The 16,301-nt window shown below is 46.3% G+C and overlaps 1 protein-coding gene across 7 annotated transcripts in view; it reads right to left on the bottom strand.

Annotated features, from left to right (window-relative positions):
* Positions 1-16,301, bottom strand: part of LOC146511984 (receptor-type tyrosine-protein phosphatase mu-like) — a 189,417-nt gene that overhangs the window by 83,648 nt on the left and 89,468 nt on the right. For all 7 annotated transcript variants that reach the window (XR_014875911.1, XM_085171651.1, XM_085171650.1 and 4 more), the window contains exons 10-17: positions 15,588-15,741; positions 14,446-14,621; positions 14,213-14,322; positions 13,923-14,124; positions 13,472-13,574; positions 4,029-4,210; positions 3,769-3,863; positions 332-368 (exon numbers count right to left, since the gene is read on the bottom strand). Coding sequence is in view for 6 of the 7 variants with exons in the window: in XM_085171651.1 (XP_085027777.1) it covers positions 332-368; positions 3,769-3,863; positions 4,029-4,210; positions 13,472-13,574; positions 13,923-14,124; positions 14,213-14,322; positions 14,446-14,621; positions 15,588-15,741 (1,059 nt within the window). In the remaining variant the exon portion in view is untranslated. The remainder of the gene's footprint in view (positions 1-331; positions 369-3,768; positions 3,864-4,028; positions 4,211-13,471; positions 13,575-13,922; positions 14,125-14,212; positions 14,323-14,445; positions 14,622-15,587; positions 15,742-16,301) is intronic.

Consider the following 16,301-nt stretch of genomic DNA (forward strand, 5'->3'; position numbering starts at 1 on the left):
AATATTAAGGAAGACTTTTACGAATCTTATAGAAAAGGGGCCTTGTGTTCACTAAAATGTATTCTATAACCTTTCAAATTAAACTGTACTGCCACCAACATCATTTTGTAGAATTTCACATTTAAACACAAACTTTCAAAATAAAAATTGCATTTGTACCTTTAATCAAATGTCTATAACCATTTTCACAATAAGACCTTGCACATTTACCTTTCACATGCAGCTAATGAAAAGGTACATACAGAATTTTTCTGATTACGATTTTCCAAAATAAAATGAAAAGGGTCCAACTGGTACGGAACAAATTTCAAAGTAAAATGCAGGCTCTTACCTTTAGTGGCCACTCGCACACAGTCGATCTTTGTCTCCTGTTGGAGAGAGGAGCAAATTAGTTTCCTGTCAACACAAATGCCGACATATTAGCTGTCACATCTGGCAACTACCCACACACACACAGACACACACACACACACACACACTCATCGTAAACAGAGCGGACAGAAGGCAAATTGCTGTGGATCAGTGCCTGTGCTGGCATTTACCAGCCAACACACACTCACATATAACACAGACACACACACACACACAGACACACACTACACTGCGTGAGGCAGGTTTTGGTGAAAGGCGAGCAAGAACATCTTGTGTCTTTCTGGTTTTAACAAACAGCCGACAAATTAACCACAAGAGCTCATGAATATTCATCCTCACACACACACACACACACACACACACACAGCAAGGCGAGGCGACAGTAAAAAGCACTACAGCTGCTGCATTATTCAACACACAGACACACACATACAAATTAAACCTCCCAGCATCAATAATTAACACCCAACATAATACAATATGTGTGTGTGAGTGTGTGTAGCTGTTAAAATTTGTCTTTTCATTACACACATATATGGCGCACACACACGCTGTAGCCTATTAGTGTCACTGGTCAGGCTGCTGAAACTTTCTGCACCCCTATTAAACAGCTGTGTGTGTGTGTGTGTGCGTGTGTGTGTGCGTGTGTGTGTGTGTGTGTGTGCGTGTGTGCGTGTGTGTGTGTGTGTGTGTGTGCGTGTGTGCGTGTGTGTGTGTGTGGTCTCGGTCTCACTCGTCTGGTTTTATGACAGGAAGAACAGAGAAAGTGTTAAAATTGACAGAACAGAGCAGAATCATGTGGAACCTTTGTTAAAGGGGAAGCGTTGCTCTGTCGCACGCCGCCGTTGGGCTCGGCTGCACGCTGTGATTGGATATCTTGACACCTGCCACTTTTTAAGATAAAAGCCAGAGTGTTTGCTCTCTGATAAACACTCTGTGCACAACTGGTTTAACCCCAGAATGCTTAGGTGAACACCTGAGCTAACACCAGTGAAATATTTGTCTGGATTTAAAGTGAATTCTCTTCCTCAAGACGACATTATCGTCATCTTCGTCATCATCATCTGGTACTCAGAATAATCCACCACAAACTCATGCAGAAACCAAAGCTGCCTGGCAGTCTGTTTTCACCGCACAGTCTCAGAGAAGCTTTGTTTCAAAAAACAACAGGTACTAAAAACGACTCGTCAGGTTCAGGAACGTTTGGGTCGCTGAAAACAGGTGTTTAAAAAAGTCTATCAGGGTGGAGATTATCACAGTGCGCCACTTTGTTTACATGAGATGAATTTCTACAATGGCAGATAAAGACAAAATAATGTTGCTGTCAATCTGACTAGCTGCAGTTTGCTTACATGCTTACATCTTGATGCTCAATCATCCAGGTAAGTAACTCTCCAAAAGTTGATTCTGTTCATCTGGACTTAGCGTTTGTGAGAAAAACATTTCGTCATCATCAGGTGACGTCTTCAGTCTCAGCTGACTGCTGGTTTCAATCATATAAACAGCACATTTGCATAATGACTGAAACCAGCAGCCCTGAAGGAACAATGGGCTGGGAGGTCGGTTCTTTAATCTTAATTATGCAAATTCTCATGAACATTGATCAACAACCATGAGTCCCATTCATAGAGAGTTGAATGGCTGCAATCACAGCATTGTAAGATGGTGACAGATGGACCCTTAGGCCCCTCCTCCATTCTGAGATGGTCTCTCCCTTTTCACGGAAATGGCCTCCTTGACTCCGCCCTCAAACCACATCAAATTCACCTCCCTGGTGAATTAGATGTGTCGGTCCACCAAGTTAATGTGATCCGTGAATTGTGGCACGTCCTGAGATTCACCAGGGAGGATATAAAAGTGGCAGGTTAGCCTTCTTAGACTGTGAGATCTCCATCAGTAATGGGGGACATCTAAAAGCTGACGTGTACCGTAAACCTACACATACGGATCAGTATCTAAGGTTTGACTCTCATCATCCACTGGAGCACAAACTGGGCGTCATCAGGACGCTACAACACAGAGCGAACACCATCCCCACTGACACAGCAGCCAGGGAGGCAGAAGAACATCAAGAAGGCCCTGAGTAAATGTGGTTATCCCAGCTGGACTTTTGTCAAAGCTGGAAAGGCTCCTAAAGAAAGCTCCAGCCGATCCAGGAGAGAAGAACAACCGCTGCCTAAGAGAAAACCTGTAGTGATCCCGTACGTGTCAGGAGTGTCGGAGCAGCTGAGACGCATTTTTCTAAACACCGGGTCTCTGTGGCTTTTAAACCCCAAAACACGCTGCACCCAAAACGGGTCCACCCCAAGGATCGGGTCCCCGACACAAACAGAGTAACATAGCTGTTAAGTGCAGGAGGATTGGCAGGATTTATAATCGGGGAAACCAAACAACCTCTGGCTACAACACAGAAGAGCCACCTCGTCAGGCCAGGACTCTGCAGTCTGTTCACACCTACAGGCCAGTGGACACTCTTTCAATGATGAGGATGTAACATCCTGGACAGGGAGGAACGCTGGTTTGAGGGCGGAGTCAAGGAGGCCATTTACGTGAAAAGGGAAAGACCATCTCTGAATGGAGGAGGGGCCTAAGGGAACATCTGTCACCATCTTACATGCTGTGATTGCAGCCATTCAACTCTCTATGAATGGGACTCATGGTTATTGATCAGTGGTTGCTGATCAATGGCCATGAGAATTTGCATAATTAAGATTAAGGATCTGACCTCCCAGCCCATTGTTCCTTCAGTGCTGCTGGTTTCAGTCATTATGCAAATGTGCTGTTTATATGATTGAAACCAGCAGTCAGCTGAGACTGAAGACGTCACCTGATGATGACGAAACGTTTCTCCCACAAAACGCTACGTCCAGATGACCAGAAGTTTTTGGAGATACTTACATATACACACGCATATACAAAGACAGAGTGAGCTTCGGACGTGGCTTCTACATCCAACACAGACCCTCTTACAACCCAAACCCCGACGTTGGTTTTGAATACATTTCCTTTTTTTTAAAAAAATGTAATTTATGTTGCTGCATGCACTTTGTTCATTCCTAAGATGTGAGTCTACACCAACTAATACTGTCTTTAGTTAATGTGTGAAAGCCTCAGGGAATTCATACTATTGAGTTCCTGTCTCTCTGTAAACTTTCTTCTTCTGCCTTATTGTTACCTTAAAAAGCGACTGAGTTAGCATCAATCAATAAAAACAACTTAGTGAGGTTCAGTAACTAAAAGCAGTCAAATGAAGCGATTGTCAGGTTCAGTCTCATAGTGATCATTGATATCCGAGTGATATCCATGGTAGACTGCAGACAGGAGCCGATGACAGATGATGTAAATGATTTGAATCCCACTGTGTTGGCTGTGTTACCTGTAAACAGGTGAACTCACCCCATTGGCAGTGCTGACAGCCTGGTAGTAAATCCCATAACTCTTATGAGGCAGGAGGGGAGCATTCCAGTAACCACTGTAGGTCCTGTTGTCACCTGTACAAACACAAAGGTAAACAGACTCACTGATGACTCACTGACTGACTCGTTTATTAACTCACTAATTAAGAGACTCACAGACTGATTCGCCAACTGACTGAGTCAATAACTGACAGACCCATCGACTGACTAACTAATTGACTGATTGACAGACTCACTGACCGACACAGAAGGGCATGGGCGCCCTCAGCTCGCTCATTGGAAGCTCAGCGCTGAAGTAATACTGGGAGTCCAGCAGCGTGGCGTTCTGGAAGTGAATGGGCACTGGATAACAGCGCAGAATCTCTGCAGTGCCTCTGGCCTGCCTGCGGGGGCGCTCCTCTTCCACCACCACCTGGTATTTACTACAGACAGACAGGTTGAACCGTAAACAGATCTTGTTAAACAGAGTCACAGGTTTACTGTGGATGCTGGCACTGAAGCGAGGCATTATGAGTTTGGATTATGGGAAAAGCAGCTGTTTGTGGATCCTGCAGCTTTGACCATGGCTCCGGCTGAGAACTCAAAGGAACCTTTGGGGGAATCAGTAATGTTTTCGTAAACAGGAAAATGGGATGAAGATAACCTCTTGTTATTGCAGAATTGGTGCTGTGAGCTTTGCTGTTCGTGATTGTTGCTGATAATTGGCTGGATTTCAGTTCACATACAAGCCGACACATTAAACTGCTCGGCTCTTCTTCTGCCCATCTGTTGATTCATTATTCAGCTCCACATAAAGGTCACCTATGCCTATCACACTCTCCTTCACTTTTATTAACTCTCCGTCTGCGTGTAGAGGCTGTAACTTTAGTTTGACATTAAACTGATCGTTCATTTCCTCCTGTCAGAGCTGCTATTAAACCCTATACGCAGGTAAAAGACATAAAGGAAGAAAAGAAAGGGAAATAACATGAGATATAATATTTTAAAAAATATATAATTCTAGGTAGCTGTCATCTACTTATCCCTGAATAAAAAAAATCCTGTTCACCATCGACCACCATACAAAAGAATTTTAAAGGACATACAAATATCAGATAGTTCATCCTGTATGTGACAGTCAGGAGCTGCCTGATTGTTCCTGTGCTGATTTAAAGCCTCATTAAAATCTCAGTCTGACCATTACAAGGGCATCGACAGAAAAAAACAGATCAAGCTCTACCGACATTTAAGGAAACTTTAGCAACTTTGGGAAACCTGTCGGCTCCATTAAAACTCGACACAAGAGAAATGATCAACTTTATTAAAACACCACAAAAACTGACTTTCAGAAAACTCGACATAAACTGTTTTACACAGCACACTGAGTTTCTATCAGTGTTTGTACTCTGGAAACAACAGCTGTGTTCTTCACAGGAGTCTCACACACACACACACACACACACACACACACACACACACACACACACACACACGCACGGGTCTGTGAAAACACTTCAAGAACTATACCACCTCTATTAAGTTATATTATACATGCTTCCCTTAGGCAGCATCATTAGAAGACATAGCATACATTTACACTGCTATGCAGATGACACCCAGCTCTATCTGTCCATGAAGCCAGATAACACACACCAATGAGTTAATCTGCAGGAATGTCTTTAAGACATAAAGACTTGGATGGCCGCTAACTTTCTGCTTCTTAATTCAGATCAAGCTGAGGTTATTGTACTTGGCCCTCAAAATCTTAGAAATATGGTATCTAACGTCTTGATGCATGCTCAATCATCCAGGTAAGTAAATCTCCAAAGGTTGATTCTGTTCATCTGGACGTAGCGCTTTGTGGGAGAAACGTTTCGTCATCATCAGGTGACGTCTTCAGTCTCAGCTGACTGCAGGTTTCATTCTTATAAACAGTACATTTGCATAATGACTGAAACCAGCCCACTGAAGGAACAATGAAAATACATAAACAGGGTCCACCTTTAAGACCGATTGTCTGCATGATCAACTCTGTCACCTACAACATCTCCAAGTTTCTGGCTTCGATCCTCAACCCGTTGGTGGGCAGCTCTGAACACCACATCCAGAACACCCTGGATTTTGTTGAGAAGGTGAGAGATGTCATGATGGAGGCAGATGAAACCATGGTCTCGTACGACGTTACATCTCTCTTCACTTGCATCCCAGTGACAGAAGCATTGGAGGTAGTCCGTAAGAGATTACAGGATGACACCAACCTCAGCAACAGGACCATGCTCAGCATCGACCAAGTGTGTTTGAACTGTGTCTTCATTCCACCTACTTCACATACAAGGCTCAGTTCTACAGGCAGAAACATGGGTGTGCCATGGGCTCCCCAGTTTCCACCAAGCCATTGGTTCAGGTCTGTGGATGACACCTGGGTGAAAATCAAATCTCAGGACGTTCCACATTTCACGGATCACATTAACTCGGTGGACCGACACATCAAATTCACCAGGGAGGATATGAAAAGTGGCAGGTTAGCCTTCTTAGACTGTGAGATTTCCATCAGTAATCATCTGATTATTCAAGAAGGCCCTGAGTAAATGTGGTTATCCCAGCTGGACTTTTGTCAAAGCTGGGAAGGCTCCTAAAGAAAGCTATTCCCCAACTCTCTGTGAGTGGTCCTCATGGACATTGATCAGTGGTTGTTGATCATTAGTTGCTGATCAATGGTCATGAGAATTTGCATAATTACGATTAAAGAACCGACCTCCCAGCCCATTGTTCCTTCAGTGGGCTGGTTTCAGTCATTATTTAAATGTACTGTTTACAAGATTGGGGAAACCTGCTGTCAGCTGAGACTGAAGAAGCCACTTGGATGATCATGAAACTTTTCTCCCATAAAACGCTACGTCCAGATGAACAGAATCAACTCTTAGAAATATGGTATCTAAGCAGATTCTTACTCTGGATGGCATTACCTTGGCCTCCAGTAACACTGTGAGGAACCTTGGAGTCATTTTTGACCAGGACATGTCCTTCAACGCACATATTAAACAAATATGTAAGACTGCGTTCTTCCATTTGTGCAACATCTCTAAAATTAGAAATATCCTGTCTCAGAGTGACGCTGAAAAACTACTTCATGCATTTATTACTTCCAGGCTGGACGACTGTAATTCATTATTATCAGGAAGTCCTAAAAACTCCCTGAAAAGCCTTCAGCTAATCCAAAATGCTGCAGCAAGAGTCCTGACAGGGACTAGAAAGAGAGAGCAGATTTCTCCTGTTTTGGCTTCCTGTTAAATCCAGAATTCAAAATCCTGCTCCTCACATACAAGGTCTTAAATAATCAGGCCCCATCTTATCTTAATGACCTTGTAGTACCATATCACCCTATTAGAGCACTTCGCTCTCGCTCTGCAGGCCTACTTGTTGTTCCTAGAGTATTTAAAAGTAGAATGGGAGGCAGAGCCTTCAGTTTTCAGGCCCCTCTTCTGTGGAACCAGCTTCCAGTTTGGATTCAGGAGACAGACACTATCTCTACTTTTAAGATTAGGCTTCAAACTTTCCTTTTTGCTAAAGCATATAGTTAGGGCTGGACCAGGTGACCCTGAATCCTCCCTTAGTTATGCTGCAATAGATGTAGGCTGCCGGGGGATTCCCATGATGCATTGAGTTTTTCCTTTCCAGTCACCTTTCTCACTCACTGTGTTAATCGACCTCTCTGTATTGAATCACACTTATTAGCTCTCTTCCACAGCATGTCTTTAGATATGTCCCAATTCCTCGGCCGCATCCTTTGGAGGCCGCATTTGAAGGCCGATTACGTCACAACCAGGAAATGAAGGGTGCTCCAAATGCGTCCTTTATTTCCCCAGATTTGAAGGATGGGTCGGGTGTATTGTTCGTGGTCCACCATATCCCAGAATTCCTAGCGCGGCCCCGCCAATTTCAGTTTCTAGGGATGCACTGATACCGATACCGGTATTGGTATCAACCTCGATACCACATTTTCTAAAGTACTCGTACTCGTTAAAAGTCCCCCGATACCGGGGACCGATACCACAGTCTGAGACCTGTCTATGTTTGAGCGGCATGTAAGGGGTTAATCACAGGCCCCGAGTACCCGCCCCCAGGCCCCGAGTGCCCGCCTCCAGGCCCTGAGTGCCCGCCCCCAGGCCCCGGCTGCAGCTCAGAGCTGAGAGATGGGCAGGCGAGACAAGTCAGCTGTGTGGAACTATTTCAAAGTGAAAGAAGACGCGAAAACAAAGGAAAACATGCAAATTGTGCTCAGCGAAATTGTCCAGAGGCTCTAAAGGTAGCGCATTTAACACAAGTAATTTAATCATGCACCAAAATCCCAACACGACAACGAGTACAAAGAGTTTACCCAGGCTTATTTACCCAGGCTTATTTACCCATGCTTATTCACCCACGCTTATTAGCACAGAGGAGGGACGGACAATAGTTGGGCATTTTAAACATCCCGCCTTAGCCTACCCCCGCCTCGAGGACATTCAGGGACAGCTCAACCAGCCAATAAAGAGACTGCAGCAGGACGTACAGACGCGCTGGAACAGCACGTATTACATGCTCCAGTCCCTCATTGAGCAAAAGCGAGTGCTGGGGGTGTCCGAGCACGAACTCCCTGACTCTCTCACCGCTCACCAACGGGCTCTTATGGAGACGACTGTTGCCACGCCCCCTTTGAGGAACTAACTAAAAAAGTGGGCAGCTACGACGCACTAGCCTCTGATGTCATCCCAGCTGTGACTGTGCTAGTGAGACTTCTAAACAGAGAAACAGACGAACAAATTTAAAATTAAATTTAGTTTTTCAGAATTATTTATTCTGTAATATGTTGCATACAACATGCTTTTCATTTTAAATAAATGTTCTTAATTCCAAACTAGTCCCTTGTTGTTGTTGTTTTTGTTAAATTATAGGACTAAAGCTGTTACCTGTCAATGTAAATCATGTTTTTATTAAGTACTCGGTATCGGTATCGGCGAGTCCTGAAATGCAAGTACTCATACTCGTACTCGTTTCCAAAAAAGTGGTATCGGTGCATCCCTACCAGTTTCCAAATATGGCAGAAGCAACTTACTCTTATTACTCTTTGAAATACTTTATTAATTCAATTATTATTTATAATATTTGCATAATAATATAAAATACTTTTCAAATGGGGCAATGGCATATATCTGCTCGGTTTATCAAGACATCACATATTTGTAAAAGTGCTCTGACGTTTTTGGAGACGTCTGTTACCCACCAGCTCGATAGCTAGCCAGGAGCTCGAGGGTCACTGAAGCCAGCGAGTGCAGCGGACTCCCGGCACATCATTTCAGATCCCCATGGTCTTCACTACTCAGGTTAAACATGATATATAAGTCACTATGATAACTTATAAATGTTAATATTTGGCTTTTTTCAATGTTTCATTTGTTCCTGAGTAAATCGGTTTGACTGAGATTAAAGTTTTCGTTTTCACAAAGTTGAATAAACGTCAAACTGATTAAACAGAAGTGTGAGATGGTCCAGAGTTTACTCCTGTTATATTTATAGTGTCCTGTTATATTTTAGATAACAAGGAGCAGACAGCTGAGTTTATAAAACTCCACCGAGACAGCGGTGACGCAAAACTGAAGGCTCGACCGTCCAATTTCACAGCCGCTCACTGCCGGCCTTCAGAGGACCCGGCCCACATAGGCCGGGTCCTCTGAAGGCCGGCTTAGGAATTGGGACATGTCTTTATCCTGTCTGCCTCCCTTCACCCCAACCAGTCGCAGCAGATGGCCCCGCCCCTCCCTGAGCCTGGTTTTGAGGTTTCTTCCTGTTAGGTTTTTCCTCCTTACTGTCACCAAATGCTTGCTCATAGGGCAACGTCTGGTTGTTAGTGTTTTCTCTGGATAATAGAGTCTTTCACTGGGACAACTGCTGTGATTTGTTGCTGTATAAATAAACTTGAACTGAAGTGAAATGAAAGTATTGTGACTCTAGAGGAAACTTTCTTTTCCAGCAGAAGAGTCTGTATGTGGTTTACACACACACTGGGCTGCACCTGAATGCAGCACGGTTAGTTTTTAAGACGGCGTGTCCCGAGGGACGCTGGAAACAATAGTTGTGTTTTTCACAGGAGTCCAGTTCAGGACAGAAGTCATATATCAACACACACACAGTTTCTGACACACATCTGAAGGTGTGGAGGGTGAAACTGCAGTGCTGTCACATTTCCTGCTGCACAGGAAACTAATGGAGGACAGGAAGGCGCACAGACACAAACACGCTGTTTTTAATTCGCCTCTGAAAGGAAGAGAAGAAGAACAAATCGGATCGTTTCTGCCTCGCTCTTTCAGTTTCTTTTTTCTTCTCGCTCTCCTCCCCCCACATCTGTCTCTCTCTTTATGTCCTTTCTTCTCCTCTCTGTCGTTGACGCTCCATCTCCAATCACATTTCTCCACGCTCGAATCGCAGGACTTGTTGTGTGTGTGAGACAGTAATCTGATTACAGCTGCAGGTCGCCGCCGGCAACACCTTTTGTCCTGTGATGTGCGTATCCTACATACGTGTGTTTGAATTTGTGCGTGCCTGAAGGCCAACACACACTCTGGCGTCAAAGTTAAATATAAACACGCAGACCTTAAATCGTATCTCGGAGCAGCATCTGTTCAATCTGATGGATTTCACATCAGACATCGTGTCGATTAACACAGCGCACATCACACACACACACGCCTCGTCCCTACACAAAAAGAAAAACAGATCTTCAGCTGAAAAGATCCATTTTCCTCCTTTCAGCTTCCTCTTTCTTCGCCCCCACTCAAACACAAGAGTCACGTTCGAGCGACTGAGGACGATCTGCAGCGCTCGCAGCGCTCTCTCACTGCTTGCACAGAAAACACGGCCACTCGCTGAAGTGGCGCCGAGCACGTGCAGGTGCTCCATGAGATTCTTTTCAGACATCTAGCAAAGAAAGCTGAAGTGGAGCTGGAGCTGCTCTTGCTGAGCAAACGCAGGCGGTGCAGGAATAAACAGCTGACATACACCTACAGCAGCCTCACTGGGTTTCATCCACCCAGTCGTCACACAGCAGTGGCAGCACGGTTTAATTCCACCATCAGGTCTTTCTGTGTGGAGTTTGCATGTTCCTCCTGTGTGTGCGTGGGTTCTCTCGTTGTCTGTTAGCCCTGCGACAGACTGGGGCCTGTCCGGGTCCTACCCTGGGGCTGGATAGGCTCCCGTCGCGCCCCTACACTGGATGAATGAATAATCCCAGCAGTCACCTGAAGGTGCTTTCTAATGTACAGACTCTGACCTAACCTTAAGTCTCAGATGCACAGCTAGCTACAACTTCATGAGACTAAACATGGAGGGTTGGTGACGTCGGCTGCTGTCTGGTGGTTAGCTACAGAGGTGAGGTTAACCCAGGGGTGGGCAATCTCAGTCCACGAGGGCCGGTGTCCTGCAGGTTTTAGATCTCACCTTGGGTCAACACACCTGAATCACATGATTAGTTCATTACCAGGCCTCTGGAGAACTTCAGGACATGTTGAGGAGCTAATTTAGCCATTTGAATCAGCTGTGTTGGCTCGAGGACACATCTAAAACCTGCAGGGACACCGGCCCTCGTGGACTGAGATTGCCCACCCCTGGGTTAAACTGTTCTCACTTTATGCTGAGGGTTCCTGATGGGTGGAGAGAAACGCCGTCATACGGACCAACCTCCATCCAAAGAAGGTCTGAGAGGATACACTCACAGCTCGAAGCCGTCACTCACGTTTGGATGACTTCAAATCACAACAACAGTCGCTTTGTAGTGTAAGGAAGACGCTACACTGATCCTCGGCTTCATGGCTCAGATATGTGGAGTCAGTGAGCGTACGAGCTGCACTTACACTAACTGCGTCCATAAAGACGAACTGCACATGAGCAGAACCAAAAGCCACGCCCACTGCCAAAGCCTACTCCACGCTCGTTAACACAAGCAGTACATCAGTAGATACGCACAAGCGTCGAGGCCACCAGCTACCCAGCATGCAACACTTTGTGTGTCTCTGCGCTGCTGCAGTATCACGAAAAGACTCACTGTGATTATTTCACAATGACGCTTTTGTGTTTTTCATCTTTTTTTAGCAAATTATTCAGAATTAAAATGAGTAAAAATCATTATTTACACAGCACCAAATCACAACAGCAGTTGCCTCAAGGCGCTTCATAGATACAGAGAAAAACCCAACAATCATATGACCCCCTATGAGCAGCACTTTGGCGACAGTGGGAAGGAAAAACTCCCTTTTAACAGGAAGAAACCTCCAGCAGAACCAGGCTCAGGGAGGGGCGGGGCCATCTGCTGTGATTGGTTGGGGTGAGAGAAGGAAGACAGGATAAAGACATGCTGTGGAAGAGAGACAGAGGTTAATAACAGATATGATTCAATACAGAGAGGTCTGTTAACACAGTGTCCTCATTATCATAGAGACTCCATGAGGTGGATGCGTGGAGCTCCACACTGAGGGAAATGAGCAGTTATTTCATGGTTCTTCCATTTGTGAATTATCGCACCACCTATTGTCATCTTTGTCCTGTCATCTGTAGCCCATTCAGCCTCCTGTAGGTCCACAGTCTTGTCCCTGACATGGAAAGCTGTTTGGTCTTGGTCATGGTGCAGAGTTTGAATCTGGACATACTGATTGCTTCTATGGACGGCTGTCTTTCATACAGCTAACGAGTTGAGAAGGCTCCCGGTGTCAGCTCGTTACCTGTATGAAACACACCTGGGAGCCAGAAATCTGGGAGAGAAGAGAGAAGCTGCAGAGAGGCGTGTAAGACTGCAACTCTGCTTCCTGGTCCCAACTCTGGATAGTCATATTTTGAGGGGTTTAATAAATTTGTCCATATTTGTAGAAATGAGAGCTGCTCCATCCAAAGTGGGATGGATGCCGTCTCTCCTAACAAGACCAGGTTTCCTCCAGAAGGTTTGCCAATTATCTATGAAGCCCACATCGTTTCTGGGACACCACTCAGACAGCCAGCAATTTAAGGAGAACATGCGGCTAAACATGTCACTCCTGGTCTGATTGGGGAGGGGACCACAGAAAACTACAGAGTCCGACATTGTTTTGGTTACACACGATTCAATATTGATTTTAGTGACCTCCGATTGGTGTAACCGGGTGTCATTAGATTAAGCCAATATACCTGCCAGTCCCTCCATTACAGCGCTCACCTTAGTGTCTCCACCTTCAGGTCACTGCTCTCGGTCTGTGGTCATGTGACAAGCAGGTGTTCGTTATCAGCGGCAGAGCCTTCCTGTCTGAGACGCCGTCTCACACGCTGCTTCCTGTCTGTTTGTAGTGTGAGACTGACACATTATCTGATAATCCCTGGGTAATCCTCTGTGTTAGCAGTGGGCTCTGATTAGCCCCGCCCGCTGATTGTTAATTAACCAAATCCCTCGCTACAGCCGATGACAGAGCCCACTCAGCTGTTGACATGACGACTGTTACTGCAGATACCGCCTCCCTCTGGGCAGCTGTGAGTGTTTTTTAATTTCAGGACAAGTCTTAATTTCCTTTTCGTGATGTGAGCAGTTTGTCGCCTGACTTCCTGCTTCAGAGCGGTACACGTCAGCGCTTTAATCTTTAACAGCAACGTCATGAAATGTTCATGGAGCGGGAGATTGATGCTGCTGAATATTTGAACAGGTACGTTACCTGACCGGGGCCCCACGGCTCTGAGCGGGCTTCAGCAGGACGGTGACGGTGGAGTCGGTCTGATTCAGAGGAGACTCCTGATCGTACGCCGGCATCAGAGGAGCTGAAGAGGAGGAGGAGTTACAACACGTTCAGCTCATTCCCTCCTGATTTACCTTCACACTGAAGCAAAGAGTGGAAATGACTCAAAGGTGGCGAGGAGCAGAACCCGAGCGCAGAGGAATCAGCTGATTCCTTCCAGCTCGACTGTTGGTGTCGGGAAAACCCGAGTCCGGTCGGCCTGTTTACTCTCACCCGCCTGAACTGAGATTTCTCTGTCCGTGTTGAGGCAGCAGAAACTTGTGAATGCTTTGTGCTACTGTGATACACAAAATAAGCTCACCTCGTCTTCCTTCATTGCAGTCATTTAAAGTAAAAACAACAATCTGAGCTCTTAGTTTGACAGTCCTACCTGAGATCTTGGTGGTAAACTGGGTGATAACAGGGGGCCCAAAGCCTTTAACAGTGGAGGCTCTTATTGTGAAGGAGTAGGTGGAGCCTGGGTAGAGGCCGGTGAACATGTGGCTTGTCTCATTGGCCGGTTTCAACACCTTGCCGCTCTGATTGGACAGGTCAAACTCCGTGTCGAAGGAGCTCAAGGCTTTGTAGGATATCTGGGGAGAAGACAGACATCGGGACCCAGATGACTCCCGGGGTCTGACTGGGAGACTGCAAAGCCTGCTGGGAGTTGTATGCATTTACCTCATACTGCCGGATCAGGCCGTAGGTCTGCAGCGGTTCCCTCCAGCTCAGGCTGATCTGCTGCTCGTAGCTGCTGCCGAGGATCGAGTCCACGGGGACGGCCCCAGGAACTGAAACCAAAATGTCACCATAGGTTACCATCGGAGGACAAAGCAGTAGACTCTACTGTGTTTCTACTGTGAAACTGTTGTGACTCTACTGAGACTTCACTGTGACTCAGGGGAGAGTTTTACCATCCTCATCTGTCAGCACCAGCAGCTCCTCGCTCTCCTTGCGTCCTTCGGGGTTGCTCAGGATGAGTCTCAGGCTGACGTTGGTGAAGGGTGGAAGGTTACGTACGGTGTGCATCGGCATGGTGCTCCTTGTGTCATACACCTCCTCCTCCCGCACCTCCTCCTTCGCTGGCTCCCTGCAGGAGAAACAGCAGGTGTTTTATTTCCTCCCTTCTTTCTACCCACAGTCTCTCCCCACCTGGTTCCTGCCCCGCTGATGATGGCTGCTTCCTGTGGCTGCTTCCTGTGGCTGTCGGTAGGTCATGGCAGTCTGAGGAGCTCGGAAAGAAAGCAGCTAGACTTTCATCTGAGAAGCTTCTTCAGTTCTAAACCAAATAGTTGAGTGGTATTCATCTATTTATCAAGTTGTCCCTGATGAAGGACCCACTACTGATCATGTGACTCATCACATTAGCCAGTGGGTGAAAAAAGGCGTGGGTCATTATCAGCAGAGGTTTCAGGTGAACCCACTGTGAGATCTTGCCCCACCCTATCATGTGACTCATCAACGGCCCAGGATGTGAGTGGGTGTTTAGGCATCTGGGAAGGATTGTAGATGGCAGACAGTTGTGTCGTAAGCCCCGCCCTCTGTTCACAGTGGACATAGATGCTTCTTTCACTCCTCTCTCAAACCATCTGTCTTGTCTGTCCAACATGTGGACACCGGCATACTCGAAAGAGTGACCTTTGGTAACACCTGACACCTCAGCTGATAATGACCCACACCTTGGCTCATGTGGTGAGTCACATGATCAATAGAGGTTCAATGACCTTCATAAGGGACACCCCCACTAGGGTTTAAATACCTGGGACTCTCCACCATGTGGTTTAGAACTGAAGAAGCTTCTCGGATGAAATGAAACTTAAAGAAGTACAGTTTCCTTCTTTCCTCCTCCTACCTTCACCTGTTCACCACGCCCTCCATCCAGCTGTGGTCCAACTCTCTATCTCTAATGTCTGCTGGACCCTCCTTCTCTTTTTGTATGATTACTCTGCCAATCATTGGCCCCTCCCTCTCACTTCATTTGGTTCATTACTATCTCTACCACTGGGACCTCCCTCTCTTCAACTGTTGGCCCCTCCCTCTTGCTTCCTGTGTGTACCTGCTCAGGGCCCCTGCAGGTCTGTAGCGGTACTGCACAGTCAGGTTGTAGCTGTAGCAGCGTGTCACGTTGTATCCGAATGGTTCCCAGCGAACCGCCACCTGTTTGGACTGGATGTCAACGACTTCAAGACGCCGCGGGCCGTTCATCGGATCTGAAACCAACACGAAGACAAACAGGAACATGTGATGAGGATAATGAATCGAGACACACCTGTGCTCACCTGTAGCCCTTCTTATCCTCTCCACAATGATGAAAGTAAACTGAAGCTCCTGCCCTGTTGCTGCTGTTCTTAACTTCTGATGGATGTAAACATGTTTTGTTTGACGGAGGATTCGGCTGTTTGTCCTTAAACTGCAGTGTGAACGTCACGTTGTCACGTCTCTAAAATCCTCTGTGTGTGTAAAGTGAAAACAGAGCTGGCGAAGGGCTCAGCTCTGCTGCCAACTGTCGCCAAACCGGCGCCTCGCTCTGGGGTCAGTCGGTGCTCAGCCAATCAGAGTTGCTAGGACCTGACCAGGTGACCTCCATCTGAGTTTCTTCATCGCTCAGCGATTTTATCGGCACGCCTCGTCTCCATCGGCTGACCTTCCTGTTGGTGTTAATGACTGAAGCAGCATGTGTACGTGTTGTATGACTGATAATCAAATGCAACAGAAGAGCTCGCTGCATGCACACCAAATCACAAACATAACTGTGCTTCTTACCAAAGCA

The sequence above is a fragment of the Neolamprologus multifasciatus genome, chromosome 9 (genome assembly GCF_963576455.1).
Source record: "Neolamprologus multifasciatus chromosome 9, fNeoMul1.2, whole genome shotgun sequence".
Lineage (NCBI taxonomy): Eukaryota > Metazoa > Chordata > Actinopteri > Cichliformes > Cichlidae > Neolamprologus > Neolamprologus multifasciatus.